This window comes from Palaemon carinicauda, chromosome 44, assembly GCF_036898095.1.
Source record: "Palaemon carinicauda isolate YSFRI2023 chromosome 44, ASM3689809v2, whole genome shotgun sequence".
In the NCBI taxonomy this organism is placed as follows: Eukaryota; Metazoa; Arthropoda; class Malacostraca; order Decapoda; family Palaemonidae; genus Palaemon; species Palaemon carinicauda.
In genome coordinates this window covers 52138554-52160164 of record NC_090768.1, presented here as the reverse complement: position 1 = coordinate 52160164, position 21611 = coordinate 52138554, and the positions used below count along the sequence as shown (strand labels likewise).

At 34.6% G+C, this 21611-nt stretch overlaps 1 protein-coding gene across 1 annotated transcript in view; it reads left to right on the top strand.

Annotated features, from left to right (window-relative positions):
* The window catches only part of LOC137634106 (muscleblind-like protein 1), a 169194-nt gene that overhangs the window by 143307 nt on the left and 4276 nt on the right, over positions 1-21611 (top strand). Inside the window, 1 exon segment of the mRNA XM_068366329.1 lies at positions 17662-17802. Coding sequence (XP_068222430.1) covers positions 17662-17802 — 141 coding nt within the window.

The following is a 21611-nucleotide window of genomic DNA, read 5'->3' as shown; positions in this document are numbered from 1 at the left end:
TATTGAAACTACACCAATGTATGTGTTAATGTACAGTATTTCTATGTAGTTAAAAATGTGTTTTGAAATAGCTCCATTTTCCTATCATTAGATTTTCACATGATGCCTCTAAGCATGCCTTAGCTTTGAGATTGATTTATATCGCTCGACTTATTGTGATCTTAATATGCTAATAGATAATCGGAATGGACCCAGAAGTTCCCAGATTAAACCAAATGAGATGAAACAAAAGACTCCTAAAATGGAACAGAAACTAAAGCCCTATCAAGATTGACAGGCGTCGTGACGGCAACAACTGATAATTCAATATAATTTTAACAAGTCACGTGGGATAACTTTCTGCTGGGTATTCACTACCTTATTTTTTGAAAGTGGAGGCAGAATGAAGACGAAACGAATGTGAAAACTGGAAATAAATAAATTTTCCATGGAGATATTTTTTTCAAATTAATAATGTCAGTGGATTGGAGAGTATTGCAATTAAGAATTGTAAAGATTGAATCTAATTTTCGCGAAAGAGGACGAAATGAATAAATTAACATTAACTAGTAACAATTTGATTTACAATTGAAAATATAAAAGTTTTATAATTTTTTCAAAAGCTCTCCAGTATGACAGATAATAGCATCTGAACTTGGATCGTCCCTTATGGCTTCTTATATCAACACGACTCTCGCTCATTCCCGTACTAATGTCTTAAATTTCTATACCCTTAGCGATTCAGACTAATTTTTGTTAAGGACATGTACGACACACGTCACTTGTGTTGCTGCAGTGCCATTTCTCGTCAGATATTGGCTTTGGCTAATTCAAAACGTTCAGGATCTAGCATGAAATCTGATGTGATTTCTTCCCCAGTCATTTCGTGACAGAAGTAGTAGCTCAAAACTAGTCAGGACATAAGATTATTTCCTATTTTCATTTTCCCTGTGGTTCTTTTGCATCTGAGCTTCACGTTTCCATGTGATTTTTACGCATGGCTTCATGCAAGTGCTACATTGTTTCCCAGCTTAATGCTCGTTCTAGAAAATTGCCAGTTGAAGGTACAAGAAGAAGTCCAGGGATAAGATCCCTTTCCTGGTTCCAAGACACTCGCCTCTTCTTGTTACATCCATTTCGCGATTGGGTTATGTTAGTTAATCCTAGTATACGTACCCAACTTCCAAAGGGTTACATTGTCACCCCTGACCATTTTAATACAGATCACAGCTTTTCAGCTCCTCGGTCACGTTATGGCGATGAAGGAGATATGAACTCACGATTTTTTTTTTTTCATAAAAAACTGTAATCTTATCCATGTAAGTTATTTAAATTTCAAAAGTCGACAGCTAGGGCCTTTTGCTTACAGATGCTATAGTGCCATATTTACTTTTAAATATTAAATATGCTTATTTCTCTGATCGTATAAGCCAAATTTTATAAAATAGAATTTCCTCTTTTCCAATGATATTGTCAGCTCCAATTTATTTTGATGTATGTTATCTTCTGTAAGTGCACTAGGTGATTGTTTATATTTATGCATAAATTGGGACCAGGCTATCTCTTTCATAACATTAGTGGAGCCTCCTTCGTCCCGTTAAGAAGGTAATGCATATCAGTTTAGTTAATGCTATAAAGAATATACAAGATCATAAGTCCCAAGTTGGTGAACCTATAGCCCTGTCCACACGATCGAGCATGCCTGACGGGCAAACGGTGATATCATGCCACAATAGTTAGTAAAAATGAGGGTTGATGATGTCAGAAGCGGGAAAACTAAAGGTTCTGGCAACACTGTATGATACCAGATCCCTGTCTGTGGTTTTCCCGCTTCTGACGTCATTAACCCTCATTCTTACTAACTATTGTGGTCTGGTACCACCGTTTGCCCGTCGAGCATGCTCAATCGTGTGGACAGGGCTTAATGCTGGTTAAAATACAAACGATCCGGAATTATTGTGTACAAGCAATCAGGCTTGTGCGAGTTCATATTTGCAATTTCCATCTGCATAGAGAAGACCGTACCGAAGTCACATGAATCCAACAGAGAATATTTGTATCCTGTATTAAAGTTAAATGATAGGCAAGAGGTTCCTTGATCACTATTGTCCTCCACTTTACTATCTTTTATATCGTCACCCTCACAAACTAACTGCCTAAGTCATTTTCTCCACTTGTTGGGAAATAAAAAAAAACCTTCTTATTTCCTTATTCTTTATATCATTATCTTGAGCTTCAATTCACAAATTCTTAACAGAAGAATTTGTGAATTAGAATTTGTTAATTGAAGCTTAATACAATGATATAAAGAATTAGGAAATGAGAAGGTTTTTTTTATTTCCCAACAAGTGGAGAAAATGACTTAGGCAGTTAGTTTATGAGGGTGACGATATTACTTTCGCAAGTTTATAAAGCAGTTGGTGTGGATGTGAATAGTATTTGGATGTAGGGCAATCTAACTTCGGTGTGGCTTGCTTAGTATAGGACCCAGCACCCTTTTATCTAAACACCAGCCTCAATCTGGCATATATTCATTATTTCCAGATGGTTTTGATGGATAATTGTTGAAAATGGTATATTATTTATATTTTTTATATGCGTTAAAATATAAATTTGCTATAAATAAACATACTATTGTTTTTAGCAATATTTACCTTCAACTAATCTGTGTATAGTTACTTTCCATGAAGAGCCACTGTTGAGCTTGGAATGCAATATATTATTTGGATGGCTTTAGATGAGAGCTCACCAAAACTAGTTATTAATATATAGTACCTTGTGCATTGCAAAACCAAAATTAATTACATTCCCAAGAATAAAGAGTTATTTATGTCAGTTATTGCATAGTAAAGCATAATGAAAACGACGCAGAAAGTTTTGAACAGAGATGAATTGACGTAAGTCTAAAACGAAGTACATAGCTGTAGGGAAAAAAAAAAAAAGAGCTAAATCAAATAATAGCGATAAACTTAATTTGTTTGGAACTAAGCAAAACTAATGGAAGATGGCTTAGAAGCAAACAGGCCTTAAATTTCATCAGTAATTTATATGAAACAATGATATAAAATGGATTTTATATCACACACAAGTACGTTATCCTCTTCAATCAGTCAAGGTTGATCATACAGAAGAAACCCCGATTCCAGGAAATAAGTAAAAGAAATGATGGGGAAAACGATGTATTGTGATTGAAGATTGCACAAAGAAAAAATTATCGATGTACCATTTAAAATGTCAACGCGATTAGCATTATCAGTACTCGCCAAGCTAGAACCTTAGTTGGAAAATCAAAATGCTACAAGCCCAAGGTATCCACCAGGAAAAGAAACCCAGTTCAGTGACGAGTAACTATTTATGAGAAATAATAATATAGAATTCAAAATGTATTAAGGTCACTAATAATAATGTTAAATATGTCAATCACTAAACTAGGAAACAAGACTGATATCAACCTGTTCAGCAGAAAAACATGTACAAGTCATGGAGTTCCGATTCAACCACCAGGTTAGGAAGATCATTCCATAATCTGTTCATACCGTGGGGAAAAAACTAGAATACAGTGTAGTATTGAGCCTTATGATGCAGAAGGCAAGACTTCAAATTAATATACAGGATGAGAGTCTGAAATCTAAATGCAGGGGACGGCTAGAGTTATGAAAATTCTTATGCCACATGAACAAAGAACCAACTGAATAACAGTGTCAGAGAATATTTAGTTCAGAGATAAGGAATTTAGACCATATTTTTGTCCAATAAATTAAGATGAGAGTCAGCATCTGAAGACCAAACAGGAGACAAAACTGAACCTGGTAGAATGAAAGAACTAAAGAAATCCTTAAGACAGATTTATCACCAAAAATCTTGAAGACACTTTGTAAGGTAATTTGTTGTGCAATTGAAGAACAGATCGAATTTGTTTCTTAAGAGTAAATTTGCAATCAATTAGTCACATCTAGAATCTTAACCAGCGTTTAGTTACAGACATTGTAAATTAAATTTCTTGATGTTGGGCCATTGTCCTCAACCTAATTGCAATCCTACCATAATTAGCATTATGCACTAATTTTAGCTTGATATCTATTAATGGAGTCAGCAACCACAAGTCTATATATGAGAATGGAGTTGATGCAAAGAGAATAGCACCATCAGTGAATGCAACAAGAATGTTTTCAAGGCCAAACCACATATGCATATTTAGTATAAACAGAAATGGACCGAAACTGCTATTCTAAGGAACACCAGATATTACCATTGTTATAGTCACCATGGCGTCTATGAACAACTACTCTTGGCATTCTATTAGAGAACTCAAAATTTAAAAAATGATGCCAAGAAAAGAACTACTTACTCCCATCTGTTCAAGTTGAATAAAAAACTAGGGGCTCATGATTAACACTGTCAAAGGCAAGCAATTGTATAAATGGTATCACATTTTCTTAGGCCTTTACAAAAGCCAAACTACGACCTAGATGATTACCTTCAATATACCTTTTTAGACATTTTGCGTGAAGACATTAAAAAATTAAGATAATATGGGAGTTGTGAAAATTTGGCAGCAATCAGCAGGGCTAGAGCTACCATATGCGCAATTATGTAATAATAGTAACATAACAATTTTCCAATAAGTGCAAAAAAGGCTTCTTTTTAATCTGCAAAAATAATATAACTTAATAACTACGTAATCAGCTGGCATTATAAAAAATGCAAAGGGATAATACCATTGCATATATGCCTCCATAAGCATCGAGGTGCACTACATTTTTTTTTCCATGGGACCGAAAAACTAATCTAGATGGTTTAACTTTATGAAAACATGAATGAGGAAGATCAAATTTCTCATTTATCTCCTTACTATCAAAACACAGCCAAAGGGGCCCGTTCCTTTGGTCAGTGAGTGAGAGAGCTACCTGGTTGAAGCAAAGGGGAGCCAAATCAAGTCTGATCTATTTCTATTTCTCAAAATTAGCAAGTCCACAATCAACATGGAATCACTGTGTGCCCTTGACTTTGTATTATATCATACGAGAAGGAGTATGCCAAGACTTGGTATTTTATTATATAAGAAGGAATATGTCTATCAATTATGGTGACCAGAGTATATTGACATGTACGGACATACTGCTTGGTCTTATTTTCTAATGAAACAAAGGCATGATCAGACTCCCTAACTGGAGGATCAACCTTCCTTGACATAATACCAGGGCAGTCACGGTATACAATGTTCCAACAAGTACCAAACTAGGAAGTAGTTTCACTTATGATTTTCTCAATCTCTGGTTCATACTAAAATGTTCTTCAGCCTTGGCATTCAGGAGGAAAAGGGTAATTTACCACTACCAATGGTGAGCACTGAAATCACCAACAGACACAAAAGAGGCCTTTCTATCACTCCAAATTTGGATTCGGATAAGTGAAACACAAATAAAAGCTGTTATTCCTCCAACAAACTAATTCTTGTGACATCCACAGCATGATTTATGAGAAGCAAGATTATTTAAAGAAAATTAAATGGGTGTAAATATAATTAATCAAATATGAGTATTATTTAGGTTATCATTATAAAAACAGGCCCAATTAAAGGGGATTTTTTAAATCTTATAACTGCATTTAATTCTTTAAACCTTTCCTTCAACACATCCTTATTTCCTTTTGTCCAGTCAGGTGTGGTCTGATAAAGTCTTGCAATTGTTTAAACCTTTATTGATCAATATTGTTCTTTCCATACTCATACACACAATCAATAACATAATGGGAAAATGAGTGACGAAGTGAGTCATAGGACTAGTAAAACAAGAAAAAGGCTGAGAAGGGACTTAATTGTTTGTGGAAGCCATAGTATGAATTAAAGAAGGGATTGTGGAGCCAACCTTCCTTCAGGAATACGAAGTATGGATGTCTTGTGAGAGTCAAGCTTTGGGCATAAATTTGTTTCCTAATTTATAGAGAGGAAAAAATAAGAGACAATTAAAATTTATAGAAAGGCTAGCATATGTGAAAAAACTTAGCCAATTTAAATGTGATTCAGTCATGAGGGAAGAATAGACAATGATAGATTGAGAAAAATAATGGGAACAAGATAAAGGTGAATGGCAAAGAGTGTGTAATTTTAAGGGTTAATCACTATTTGTGAGAAAGGGCATTGATGATCCCAGTTCCATCAAATCTCTGACAGTTACTAGCTTATTTATACAAAACAAAGGAGAGGTTACAGGGGGGCAGGATAGATAAGATATCGAAGGAGAGGATAAAGGGGCATAGGTAGGACATCAATATGGCAGACCTAACTTCTCTCTTCCCAAAATAAGTGGTAATTCATTAGTATCCACCTCATTGCTTTCAGCAGGCGAGGTGCTACAAATTTGCTAGCCTAACATACCAGTCCCCAGTTAGTCCCTTTAATGTTACCCTCTGGATATGATGATTAAAAGATTTAAACGCCACTCGTGAATGGCAGAGGCAAGGGACAGTGACGTTTCCCTATCAAGCAGGACAATGCCCTAGAGACTGACCATAGGACAATGATCATTGCCACCCCCCTCTCCACCCAAGTTAAGACCAAGGAGGTCCCGTCAGTGGCTGCTCATTATTCAGCATATAGACATATAGGCTCCCTCAAAACCCCTCATCCTTAGCTCACAAGGATGGTGAGGTTGCAGCGACCAAAGGGACTACCGAGTTTGAGCGGGACTCGAACCCCAGTTTGGCAATCACCAGGCAAGGACACTATCACCCGGCTACCACAACCCTCGTGGTGTATCTATACCTTTTTATTATTTTCAATAGCTAAGCTACAGGCCTATACCCTTGGTTGGAAAAGCAGAATGCTACAAGCCTAAGGGCTCCAACAAAAGCAATAAGGGAATAGCAAATAACTATATAGGCCTATACTAAGTAATGGATAAAAAGTATGGAATACTTTAAGACCAGTAACAACCTTATAATAGATCTGTAATATATAAACTATAAAGCGAGACTTGTGTCAACCTGTTCAACAGAAAGGCCTTTGCAATAAGTTTTTTGAAGTTTCACCTATTCAACTGCCTGATTAGGAAGATCATCCCAGTCTGATTACAGGTGGAATAAGACTTTTAGAACACTGTGTATTATTTCGCTTATGATGAAGAAGGCATGACTGTTAGAATTAACTGTATACTTAGTATTATGGAAGACATGAATGCAATGGAAGATATGAATTATGGAAAAGGTTATGCAACATGCATAAGGAACTAAGTGAACGACTGTGCGAGAGATTTATATCAAGATAAGGAATAAGGAATTTAATAGACCGGAGGTTTCTATTCAAAACATTAAGATGAGAGCAGAGCCAGCAACTTTAGACCAAGCAGGAGAACAATACTGTAAAGAAGATGGTAGAAAGAAATAATTTAAACATTCCCTAAGGATAGACTGGTCACCAAAAATCTTGAAAGACTTTTTCAATAAACCATTTTTTGTGCAACTGAAAAATAAATGGAACGAATGTGCATATCAAAAGTAAAGTAAATTATCAATCAAGAATCACTCCTAGAGTTTCAGATGACTTTTATATAGTTAAATAGACATTGTCAATGCAAAGATCTGGATGATGAGGAGTCGCTAAATTCAACGTACTTTCATCTTTTGAGTTTGCCAGGGTTTAACTTCATGCCCCATAATTTGCAGAATCATCTGTATATGAAGCGAGCTTGATTTCATGGCAAAATATCATATATATGCATATACTACGAGAAGAATTGTGTCGAGACCACTACCCTGAGGAACACCATTTTACCTTGTTAAAATTCACTATGGTCCTCATTGACAACGACTCTGCAATCTATTATTTTAAAGTTTAATAATAATGATGAGAAAAGACCCACCTACTCCCACCTGTTTGTTTTAAAACAAGGGCCTCATGGTTATCACAAAGGTAGCACTAAAATCAAAGCCAATCATATGACAATCTGACCACAATCAAAAGGACTTCTGTACACCACTGGAACCTGTGAGAAGAACAGTGCATGATCCAAGGCCTTTGCAAAAGCCAAACTGCACATCAGTGAACAAATGATTACCTTAAGCATACCTATTTCATCTCCTTTAAGGGAGATAGTTCCGTCAGTGCATCTCAAGTGGTTCACTGTACATATTACTTTAGAGTCTTTGCAGTGTTCATATGACCATGGCTGCATTAACCTTTAGAACTTCCCAATTATTGTGGAAGGAAATTAATGTAAATTGAATAGTTCTTAGTTGGTCTTTAAATATTCAACTTTACTTTAGTGAAGAGGATATTATCAGCTAAAAGTTCTATCCAATTTAATATTCATTAATGACAATACAATAATTTTTAATATTGATAAGCAACATTTTTGTTGCTGATATGGATATTAAGGGGAACAGCAATCACTGACCCACAGGGCACTTGCCAACTAAGTTTTAACCAAAGGCTATAGAAGAAAATTTTGAGAATAACCTGGATGCAGCATTGCAATATTATTACTTCTTTCATGGTGGAAAATGAAGTCACTAACTTCTAAACAGATATACAATATATTTCTTCATGTTACCAAAAGTGTGTTGAGTGCAGTTAGTGAAACTATGAATTATGGTAAACTGATGTATTGTTTCTATAATATGTCATTGTGTCCTAGTAATCCTTTGAGCACAAGGGGCATAATCTACGCCTGGATATATATACTCCCTTCATGCCATTGGACATAGTTTTTGCCATTTTTTTTCTTTAACAAATTGGTAAAAACATGAACATCTTATGTGTGGATTGTATTTATGCAGAGAGGTAGGAGGTTCTGCAGATGAACCTGGAGAGGTGGGAAACATCACTGAAAGCTAGAGGAATGGGGATAAGCAGTTCAAAGATAGAATTTTATAAGCCCAAGGGCTCCAGCAGGGTAAAATGAGAAAAGGAAATATGGAAATAAACAAACTACAAAAGAAGTTATGAACAATCAGTATAAAATATTTTAAGAACAGTACCGTTAAAATAGATATTTTATTTATAAACAATAAAGACATGTCAGCCTGTTCAATATAAAAACATTCATTACAAGTTTGAAGTTTTGAAGTTCCACCCATTCAACTGCCTCATTAGGAAGATCATTCCAAAACTTGGTCACAGCTGGAATAAAACTTCTAGAATAATTTGTAGTAGTGAGCCTAATGATGGAGAAGGCATGGCTATTAGAACTAACTGCATAACTGGGAAAATCTGAATCCAAAGGATGGTCAGAATTATGAAACATCTTATTCAACATGTATAACGAAGTAACTGAAAGACGTTGCCAGAGATTAATATCTAGACCAGCAATAAGAAATTTAATAGACCGTAACCATGTCCAACAAATTAGGATGAGAATCAGTAGCTGAAGACCTTAGAGGAGAACAATACTTTATTTTTTGTGCAATTGAAGAAGAGAGAGGCCGAATGCATTTCTCAAAAGTAAATTTATGATCAAGAATCACACCTAAAATTTTAAAAGTCATATAGAGTTAAAAGATCTAGATGTTGGAGGAGTCACTGTCCTCAACTTACTTTTGTTACGGTTTAACATCATGTCCCATAATTTGCATCATGCACTAATTTTAGCTGGATCTCTATTAAGGGATTTAGCAACCCCAGACCTACATTCAGGAGATGGAATTGATGCAGAGTACCATCATGTGCATATGCAACGAGCTTGTGTTTTGGCCAAACCACATATGTTTATAAAGTGTGAAAAGTAATGGACCATACACTACCCTGAGGAACACCAGATATCACATTCCTATACTGTACTCACGTTGGTGCCCATCAACAACTCTTTGCACTCAAATACTTAACCATTCAATAATGATGCTAAGAAAAGACCCACTTATTTCCAACCTGAGTTTGAAAACAAGGGCCTCATAATTAAGACGGTCAAAGGCAGCACTTAAATCGAGGCCAATCATACAAATTTCCTGACCACAGTAAATGGAATTCTGTACAGTATCTGAGATTGTAAGAAGGGCATATCATCATCTAAAGTCTGTACAAAAGCCAACTTGCAAACTATGTAACAGATGATTACCTTCAGCAAACATATTTAGACATTTGCTAGAAATGGTTTATGTGTTTTTTCAAGACTTCATATGCAAACATAAGTTGTCAATGTAACAAGCTGTAGATTCTCTGTTCTGCCACTATTATATTCACTGTCCAAATATCTAAAGAAAACTGTAGGACATTGTTCAAATATTTTTTACCTTCATAATTATGGTTTAAGCCATCATCAGACCAATTTTATTTAGATATGGAATTTACATTTTGCCTCCTGAAACTTTATTACTAGAGGTAATGTTTCCTTCAAAACAAAGTTGACATTATATGATTTTTTTAAATCACTATTTCCAGTGTTACAATTTACAGTACTAGTTTTTGTGAAAATTGCAGATAAGTATTTTTATGATTGATTTTGTAAAAAGAAGAGAAAAATAACCTTTCACCTCAAGAGAGACTGCCATTTTTAAGACCACACCCTTTTTATATTTGCATAATATAGGTAATAATCATGATGGGGTAGTGGAATCGTCAGTGACTTGCACTATGATAAATTCCATTTATAAACACAACTTTGTTATAATGATGGGAATAACACTTAGTTAAAAAAAGTTAAAGTTGCGGGTTTTAGGTCTCCACAGAGACGATTTACATCGTCCTCCTCGGGCGACCATTAGCCAGCAGGGACTATCACTAGTCCCCTCTAACCTCCCCCCCAGGCGCCACGTGGGAGTACCCCCCGGTAGAAGGTCTCACAGTAATCGCGTCCCTGGCGGGGACCGAACTCGGGACCTCTATAATAGAGATCCGCGACGCTACCAACCTTGCTATCCGGAGTAAAGGATAGAAAAAAAGCACAGAAAAAAAGGGACATGGATACGAGAGCTAAAGTCGAGGATATACTAGCATATAAGAAAAAGAGATGGGCATGGGCAGGACATATCATGAGATTGAAAGACAATAGATGGACATTAAGAATAATAGAATGGGTCCCTAGAGATTTTAAAAGAAACAGGGAAGGAAGAGAACACGATGGATTGACGAACTAAGAAAGTTTGCAGGCTCGGACTGGCACAGAAAGACCATAAACAGATGCAAATGTTAGGACGTGTGAGGCCTTTGTTCTTCAGTGGACTAGTAACAGCTGATGATATATGAGGAAAAGGTTGGAGGTTGAGGACCCACAGGTTTATCTGCATAGAAATGTGGAAAATAAGCTCTGTATTTTGAACACAGAGGAATAATAGCTGTATGCCAGTGTATACATTTATGCCTAACAAAATTTTGAAACGCAGGTCTGAGCTTATATTTGCCTGATAACACAAATTTCCAAAGTTACCAAACACCACATTTATTAAGGTTACTGCCCAATTGTAATTTATTGTTCTCTACTAACAAGTACTGGCATAGTTATGATATCTGGCCCGGGGAATAGGGAGGGTATTGAGGCTCTGTAGTGTGTGTGTGTGTGTAATAGAATGTCGACTATTGTATGAGAGGTAAATTGAAAATTAATAGTTAACAGTTAAAGAGGTTCAATGCTCGGGTAGATGAAGGCTCCAGTATGTTCAACCCTCGAGTACAAAAACTTTACAAAATAGGTAAAATTATATATAAAGAAATTTATTCAAGTGTTTGGTAGAAATACTTTTAAATTCCTAGCTCTAATAGTTTAGTTCTAGGGTGATTTAAATAAAATATCATAAAAATGGGCCTGGTGCTTAACCAGTTTTTTTTTATTGGTGATCTTGTTAGATTGAAAGGGTTAAAACAAACGTACACCTTGAATTATTGTGGGTTTGGTTTCATGGAAACATCGCAGCACCCACCCATAAAGATTTTTTCTTTAATATTATTCTAATTGTACATCCTCCATGTGTTATTTTAAGCTTTTGTTATATTTCCATGTTATAAATTGTGTATTTTATGTACTATATTATAACTTGACTACTGAATTAGCAAAGGTAAGTCACTATGGTACAGTACTGTTTAGGTATTTTCCTACTTACACCAAAACTCAAAAGTTATAACCCGAATAACTACTTCGTTTGTGTGTGTGCTTGTATGTATGTGTGTGTATATATATAGATAGAGATATATACAATAAATAGATATAACTAGTCATTAATTCTGGGCCAGTCAGTGCTTGCTTACAACATAAGCAATGATTGTCGTTAACATTCATACTTGGGTCATATATACAGTACTGTATATTGTAACTATAAAGGGCTACATTAAGCTCCATAATCTGGTTAAAAAGTTACTAATAAAAGCAATTTTTATCTCAAAACTGCTGTGTAGTATTCAGCAGTTTGAAATATGTTAGTAGTGTCCTCCTTCTGACCATCAGTGTATGAGAATCCTTTAAACTTTTCTTTCCTTAGCTATCAGTGTAAGAGGCCTTGAGGCAGAGTTCTAGCCCACGCCTTGAACCTGCAACGCAAGTGTCATGTCTAATATTTTTTTTATGAAAGGCCAACTGTGTATATATTTTTAAGATATCTGAATGGTAAATTATAGACAATTGAATGTGCCTGGCACAACTTTGAAGTTTTCAGTCATCACAGTCCATGTCTGTTACATGAAGGTGGAAGACATGTAATGATTATGTTATATCAATTTTGAAGATGCTATTTTTGCAAGGTACAGTCTTTGTTGTCAATGTTTTATAGGTTATACACAAAAGGTCTTTTTGTTATGGCCTTTTTTCCACTAGAGTTAATTTCTCTTTTGTACATAATTAATGTTTTGTTTATCATTATCCAGACCAATTCTAAACATTTTTGTAACCTAGTTGCAGTCTCTACTATATGGTGTATTGTTACAAAATGACTAACAGGAAAAGAACATTGAAAATTCCACATTTAGATCTTACAAACTTTTATCGTATATGAAATCTTCGAGTTCATGTTTTTCCCGGGATTTGTATTTCATACATACAAACAAAATTCAACTAAAATCACTACAATTAAGCATGAAAAATAAAGTTTTCTATGAACTTTACAACAATCATATAAATTGAAGTAATTTGGCTTACTATTGATTAATTAACTTCTGGTTCCTTACAATTATTCAAGGACCAAAAATCAAGTTCTTCACATTAATGACCCCTTGATTGTAAAAGAAACAAGTTCAGAAATTAATCCTATGGTTGGACTTGATTTTGATCAGTCTAGGCTCAAGTTTGATCTTTGGCTCGGATGGTGTGAATTTAGCCATGGTGTCAAAAGTTACAGGTATTTCTTATGTTTTTTCTATAGTAAATGAAGTTCTACTTTTAATTGTGCGACCATCTTTCTTTTGGGTAAATAACTAATGTAGACACCTTAAGGTGGCCAACAAGATGAAATTTCTTGAAGGTAGTTAGATCTCATTCACAACATTGTACAAAATTTATAGACTAAATTTATAGACAATTGTGTAATTGCCCTTTTGTACACCTTAATATCCAAAATTTTGTAGTGATAGCCATTTATCTCAAGTAACAATACTGGTATGGGTATAAACAGCTCAAGTAACTTCCTATTTTTCAATGGAGTGGGATCATTAAAGCTTAACTGTAAGAAAGGTTGCTTCAAGGTTAACCTGAAATTTACGTTTGTCAATTTTGCAAATCATGCAATTAATATGCTCTCTTGAACAATAGGCTCTCTAAGGGACAAGACTAAATCATGGGCTCGTTAATGCCCCTTCTGATAATAATGTAGAAAAAACTGATTTTTCTTACCTTTAGTTATATTTCATTGATAACTCATTAAAAAAAAAGCGAGTCATTTAAGCCCACTGGCTAAATATAATGTTTTGAGAGTACTGTCTTGAAAACTTATGACAATATTGATTAAATCATGACTACCAGGAAAATAATTTCACAAACCCATTGGCTGTACTGAAAGGAGGTAGTAACAAATACAGCAATAAGTTTGAACAAATAAATGATGCAAACAATATTAGTAACGCCATCTATTGAGGCAATCCAGCTTCCCATTTCCTAGGATAACTGAGAAATGTTAGTACAGCAGTGGATTTGAAACTAATTAGAAATGCTATTGTGAATAACCGAGATACATATTGTCACTCAAATTTTAGAATTATATAATTAACCAGAAATATTATTAGTGATTATAGAACTAATTAGTAATGCTATTGTTAAAAACAATTTGAGTTTCATATGGTCATTCAAATTTCAGTTTTAAAAAAAATAACCTAGGATATTTGTAAAAATTTGTCATTACTAAAAGTTTTTCCCAACTACAAAAAAAATCACCAAATGCATAAAATTGTATTACCATAGATGTTGCAGGACAATACAGTACTATATAAGCGCAACAGTATGTACAGTATATATATGATTTAGTAATGTTAATATGGATAATTAATTGAACTCCTTAGGTTAGTTCTCAAATGTCATGTGTGAATAATTACACATTATTAGAAATGTGTATCGCTGAAAAAAATTAACAATCTGTAAAGCGTTCCAGCAACATCACCACTAGCAAGAGCATTAATATTAAAAGGGGCAATACAAATGTTTAGTTGAATTTTGGTACCATAAAAACAATGTTTAATGTTGCTGAGGATTAACACGTATTATTTTCTCTCTGGCTTGTAACATCATTTTCATCCTATGCTCATAAGCCAGCCCATAGTGTTTTCATGCTGAAAATATTAACTAATGCTAGCATACTGTATACGGTGATTTTCTTAAAACCCCGTCATGGCCAACATTTTGATAAGAAGCAACTAAACAATATGTGGATAATTTAGGACATTAAATACTAAATGACCAAAAGCCTACTATCCAGGGTCACAGACATTCATCAATGCTTGGCTGGGAGGGATAATGTCAGCACCATCCATTATTAATGGGGGTAATGTAGTGAAAAGAGATTTTAAAAACTGCCATCAAAAGTGGAGTACCAGGTTTAAACAGTCAGTTGCTGTAGCTATATTAAATCCGTAAATATTTTGCTCACGACAACTACTTAAGACCCTCTAGGTTCTCGAGTAAAGCATCTGTATCCGTAAAATGAGCCGAAAAGTAACCACAACAACGAAGATTAAATTATGAAATCTAGTTGTAGTTTGATAAATTGATCAATAGATATCCAACTGCAGAGATAGTGGACATTGGAAAATCATGAGCGTTGAATGGTAAGGAGAGAAGTGATTCATAGTGTGGCGTTGATAATTTCCAACAAATATGCTGGTAATCATTTATCAATTTAGAAATCAGATTGATCAATAACAAATAAATTCTGCCAAGCTGAATGAATTCTGTGGGAAGAATCATAAGCCAATAGTTTTTAAATGTAATCTAGTAAATTAATTGATATTTTTGGTTTCCTGTCTTCTTAAAATTCCCACAAATATAAGATTTGAACAAGTATGAAGTGAATTAACCTATGAATGAAAAAAAAAATTGAACTGTATTGTATTGCTCAGAGATGTGATGAAGATTGGTTTTCAGAATTCATAGCTACCTCATTGAGTTGCCAAAATATTTAGTTGCAAAGCAAAAAATGGAACGTTATTTGACCATTTCCTGTAAATCAGGTGTCAGTTGCAAAGCAAAAAATAGAACGTTATTTGACTATTTCCTGTAAATCAGGTGTCATTTGCAAAGCAAAAATTAGAACATTATTTGACTATTTCCTGTAAATCAGGTTTGACTATTTCCTGTAAATCAGGTGTCTGTTGCAAGTTCAATTTGCATTATGCTCAACTTCCCCCATAGAAATTTTTATCTCATTTTTATTTTTTTAAATGTGCCTCCTATCCTAACTCATGAGTCTTAGTAGGTCTCTTCAATGTTAGAAATATAGTAAAATATGTTGCAAAATCCATTTTTAGGGAAAAAGAATGAATGAATTTATGATATGAAATCGAGAAGTGAATTAAAATAATAATAAGCATAATTATAACAAATCAGTTTATTTATGACATCAGTTATTTCCCCATCAGAGTATTAGTGATTAAGAAAAAGGTAAGGTAATGTTGTGCAACTCGAGAAGAGTTATATATTCTAATAATTTCTAACGTAATGAAGAACATAAATTTGCATATACTACTATATTTAATAACCTTACAAATTTTATATCTATAAACATCAATATTAGTTACTGTTTGATACAAAAATATCACTGCCATATCATTTAGAGAACAAAATTAGATAATTACTTTTGTAAATCAATAAATATAAGTGTGGTTGTTGATGGTTTTTCTCATGCAAAGAAAAAGGGGCATATCTTGATTAAAGATGCTTACGGGTACCCTAGAAATGGTTTCCGATGTATTTTAAGTAAGCTGTTATATTTTCTGCTTTCAGTACATCCAAAATAATAGCAGGAGTCGAACTAAACTTATGTTCATTGAACTAATAATAAGTATGTTTAGCGTTGAACCCCCTCCTTTTCTCTTGAGTAATTTGAGTAATATGAAGTGTGAATGTACTGTAAACTCAATTGCTGAATAATCAATGTGTACAGTATTATATTATATCAACCTGGTCCTTTTGTTATATGAAACTTATATAAATTCCATTGCCTTCATAACTTATTAAATATGGCTAGCAAAATACAGTATTTATTCTGTTTATTTGATAAGAAAACTGGAAGACGGTAAGTAAATGAGGAGGACTCCTATCGCTAGTTGCCTTGACGTTGCTGGTCATGAAAAGCTTTTATTTCATTTCGTTTTCATAATGTTATTGGCTACTGTAATTTTTTTTTTCTTTTTTTTTGGGGGTGGGTAAACTTGATTGCCTCTTTCCTTTCCAGTTTCCTTATTTGATTGACCAGCAGCGGCCCTGGCATGTTGCCTGGTTTCATCACCACTAGCAAGAGCATTAATATTAAAAGGGGCAATACAAATGTTTAGTTGAATTTTGGTACCATAAAAACAATGTTTACTGTTGCTAACAGATAACTACTTATGTTAAATTTTATTTTAAATATTTCATTTTGTATTGATATCAGCATCTTGCTGGTGTTGGTGATGGCCCTAATGCGTCTCTTCCAGGACGCAGCTGCATGCAGCCTGGGCCCAACCACTGTCCTGTGACGTGCGTGCCCACACTATATGACCTGCACTGGCTGGCACCCGTCTACACATATGCCACGCCCACCAACCTATTCAACCATAATGTGATTTCCACCTTAGCCCTAACCTGCGCCTACTCCCATCCAGATGACTTTAACTTTCTTTTTCATTACTGTTCTTCCTTTAGCATAAACCTCATAGCCTATTACTCCAAAACTTCCTTCACAGTGCTCTCAATTTTTCCTTTTCCTTATGGTTCAATCCAATCTCCATACTGAACTGTAATTTTCTGTATTTCTTACTGTTTTAACCTCTCACTCAATACTTGTCCTTTATCAAGATTATTTTCTTCCCCAAGTAGCAGGTGAGGTGGGTGTGGTGGTGTAAAAGGCTAAAGGGGAAGTTGTGGGTGGGTGTGTTGTTGGGCGTGGTATGTGTGAAGGGGTCACAGACTGCATGAGAGGGGACCGCCCTATTTCCCCAGGACGGGCGCCGCCTTTATACAACTCTATATTAGCCATTTTGTTAACGCGTGCCTCTTCTTTCTTTATTTCTCGTGCTGTTGGTCCGCGTGTGTTGGGTGCTGTATGCTGGCCTGCTTGGCTTGCCCCGCCTGCTACTAATAGCCTGGTGCTGCTGTCGCGGCCGCGGCCGCCGCTGTGCCCTTGGCACCGCCTCCACCGCTGCCCGCCGCAGCCGCAGCCGCAGCTGCTGCCGCCGAACTGGGCAAGAAGCGCGGCCGCGACCCCAGTGACGAGCTCCTCATGGTACCGAGCCACCTAAGCATGTTGGCTGGCCGGGGCCGGGCACGCTCTATATATCTCTCTCTCTTTCTCTCTAGCTATCTCTGTCCACCTCACTCAGTCAGTTATTCTGTACAGACAACCTAATGGAAATACAGTATAAACAAGACATTTTTCAAAGTGTCCATTCTCAATTATTATCACAATTATTACTGAACCTCTCACAAACATAAATGTCTAGGACTCGGTAGTTAAAATGTCTAAACACACGAATGTGTCTTGTGTCATTGTGAATTTAATTTCTGCTTAGCTTGCAACATGAACACTTTGCAAAGAAATATACTGGTCATTATTTGTTTCATATCGTTTACATCCCTAGATCCTGTTTTTTGTCCTACGGAAATTTACTCTCTCAGAATTGATAGTTGTAGCAGCAACTAGATGTGTTTCTTTCAGTTCCCCAGTTGAGGAAATAATTTTAACCATTGCACATACATGTAAGCTTTTTTTTATTTTACATTATGTACATATTACCAAAGGATTTTGATTGCATTAAACAATAAATTTTGGATGTTTTTTATGTAATAGCTGTAATAGCTTGACAGGGTTTGTTATAATTTTGGATTAATATTATTACTGGACTGGTCTTCAATTCAATTTCTTTATATTCCCTGTAAATGTCACCTATTCTATTTAAGAGTTCCATACTTATTCAAGACTCTTATATCTGCTTTTTTCAGTCCAGAGTTAGTTTATACAGACATAATTATACTCAATGGTTAAAGAAATATTTTGTGGAACGTTTTTAAGGGTATAATTCATGAAATGACAGGTTAAACATATCCTTATTCTGATCTTCTATAGTTAATAACAGTATTTTAAATGGTGTCAAGTTTTCAGCCCAACTCTCTCTAAGTCTTCAATGCCAATTATGTACAGTACTAATTGCCTATTTTCACCTACTCGTATCCATCATTGTTTTTTGTAAATTACATTAATAGTCATGAGCATCAAGAATTTCTACCTTTACAACAGCTTTTCAAGTCCTCTCTCACTTTTTAATTGTTAACTGTTTTCCATGTCTGCACGAATTTACACAGCTTGAGACTTATGTACATGTACAAACAATGTACACTGTATATTTCACTAATTTTCTCTCTCTTTATGTATATATTTACTTTAACACAACCCTTCCACCTATCTATGGCCCAAAATATGTGTGAAAGCTCTTTCAGAAAATTCTTTTTTCAAAATACTTTCATGAGTTCACAGTTAATAAAAAGCTAATGGGTGATCATTCAGAAACAAGCCTGATATCTATATGTAAACAATTATGTGTTTCATATTGTCTATATGGAATCTTTGATTACCAATTTTGACAATGTTATTGGTGTTCTTAAAACTATAAGAAAGATATAGCTAAAAGTCATATAGTTATGTTTCAGTCATGGCTCATGTTAGATCATTAATTGGTTCCAAGATTCACTACACAGTAAACTATCTAGACCTTAAACCCATTATTGTTCATTAGTTAAACTTATTCCTCTTTCTAAAAAAAATTACAGTACATGTTTTGAGTAAAGAATGGGAGGGAAAAGTTATTATTTTTCCTATTACAGTATTTAAAAAAAAAAAAGTCACCCAAAGTAAATTACAACACAGAACTAAAGAACATGAGGTATGACTGAAGATATGATTTGTGAAAATTCTGAAACGCTTTATTGTTTACTTACTAATGTCATTTCATCGATAGCAGATCGAACCCATCAAAGAAAAGCTTTTTACGGGTGTCAACCTATGAAAGTCTTCTGTTGGAAGTTGTCTTTCTGAAGTAAACACTCATGGGTAAGCCTTCAGGCCAAAAACCCTTAGTTCTGTTCTTATGCTCTCCCGCTTGGATGGCTTAGTCGTTACCAATAACTGCCCAAGCAAGGAACACTCGCTGTGTCGTGTCTTCATATTCCTATTATCACTATCGAAGGCATTATTGAGAGATGGGTTGAAGTTACCATAAGACAAAACTGAATATGGTCACTTAGTATTTTTTATTTTCCACCAATTACTGGCTGTACTTTAAAAAGAGTAATTGTCTCTACCTATCCATTTATAATAATCTATCTTTGTTAACTGTAGTAGTGTCAGTGCCTCAAGGGCATCCTTTCTAACAATTTTTTACAATTTGGTTACAGAGCACGTATAACTACAGTACTCTTAGGGATTAAACCTTTGGTATCTTCCAACGCTTATTCCAGATTTATTTAAAGAAGAACTTATAATTAGGTGTACTTCTACATAGCTTTTGAGTGGAGGAAATGTTACTAGCTTTATAAGACTAGAGAGAAATAAATTTCTGTAGGTAAAATAGTTGCTATTCATATTTAATATTGTAACTATTGTCTAAAGTAATTTCTACATATAAACATAATTATATATATATATATATATATATATATATATATATATATATATATATATATATATATATATATATATATATATATATATATATATATATATATATATATATATATATATATATATATATATATATATACAATGACAACAGATGCAATTCAATGTTTAGTAGTGGTCATGAAGTACCCTACATTTCTATTAATTTGAGCATCAGACATTTAATCTATTGCTTGACATCTTGAAATCTAGTATCTACTTCACAGTAGATCATATTAATAATGTAGTATACATAATGACTAACAAAGTACTTCTATAAATGCATACTGTAGGGATCTTATTTTTTTAAATTACATTTCAATTGAAATTTTATTAATTTCACTGGTGCTCTTCTTAAACTTTTGAGTTAAATCTATATTTAACAACTTGATATACTGTATGACACATTTTTCCAGCAAAGACGTCACTTTGAACACACATTTTCACAGCAATGCTTTAGATACTGTGATTAAAAACAGTGAAACTCCCCTGTAACTATATTTAGGCAAAATTGATCTAAACTTTCTTTTTGATTTGCTTCTGCTTTTAAACTATTCAAATGGTGACTGTCATTGAGTGAGTCCTTCCATTCAAAATACTAGAGTTTCATTGAAAAATACCCTGTTCTATTGTTACAAATCCCAAAATCATAGTGGAGATTCTGTTCACCTCCTCTGTGATTCTCATTTTTCCTCTCTCTTGGGAAGCCCGCTGTCGTGCCCTGCCCCGATCTGGCTATAGTCATCATTTCTCTGTAGTTGCTGCCGTTTTGCAAGATCAGAGCCCGTTGCAAATTTGTTTCGATGCAACTCAGTCAACACTCAATTTCATTTAAAAGTTCAAAAAAGAAAAATTCTGCCCTCCAATTTAAGCAAATTTGCATTGAAGACTTCTTACTGTTACTACTACTATTGCTACTTCTACTGCCACTACTAATAATCCTAATACACCAACACTAGTATTGTTGCTAATACTGCCACAAATGTCAATATTAATACTATTACTGCTATTGCTACTACTACCATTGTAGTCATCCTCCTCTATCATTTGCCACCCTAAGAAAAGAAAGAAATAAAAGACTACTGACCTATCATTCTTGCATGTGTTGCATCAAACTTTAATGCCTTTGAATGCAAATTTACACAAAACTTGAGGCACATTAATTGGCTATTATTCTGCCCTATTAGAAATACAGTATTATACTACTCTGTGCTATTGGCTAGCCATATGGGCAGTAATGATGTTCATTGTGTTGAGAATGTTAATAGTGCTTTCCCTGGAGGCTTCTAGCTCTCTAGACCTTATCACTCTTAGTTTCAGATCCATTATTGCTTATGCTGTAGGCCAATATTGTAGCCCTGCAAGCTATTATCCTCACCAAT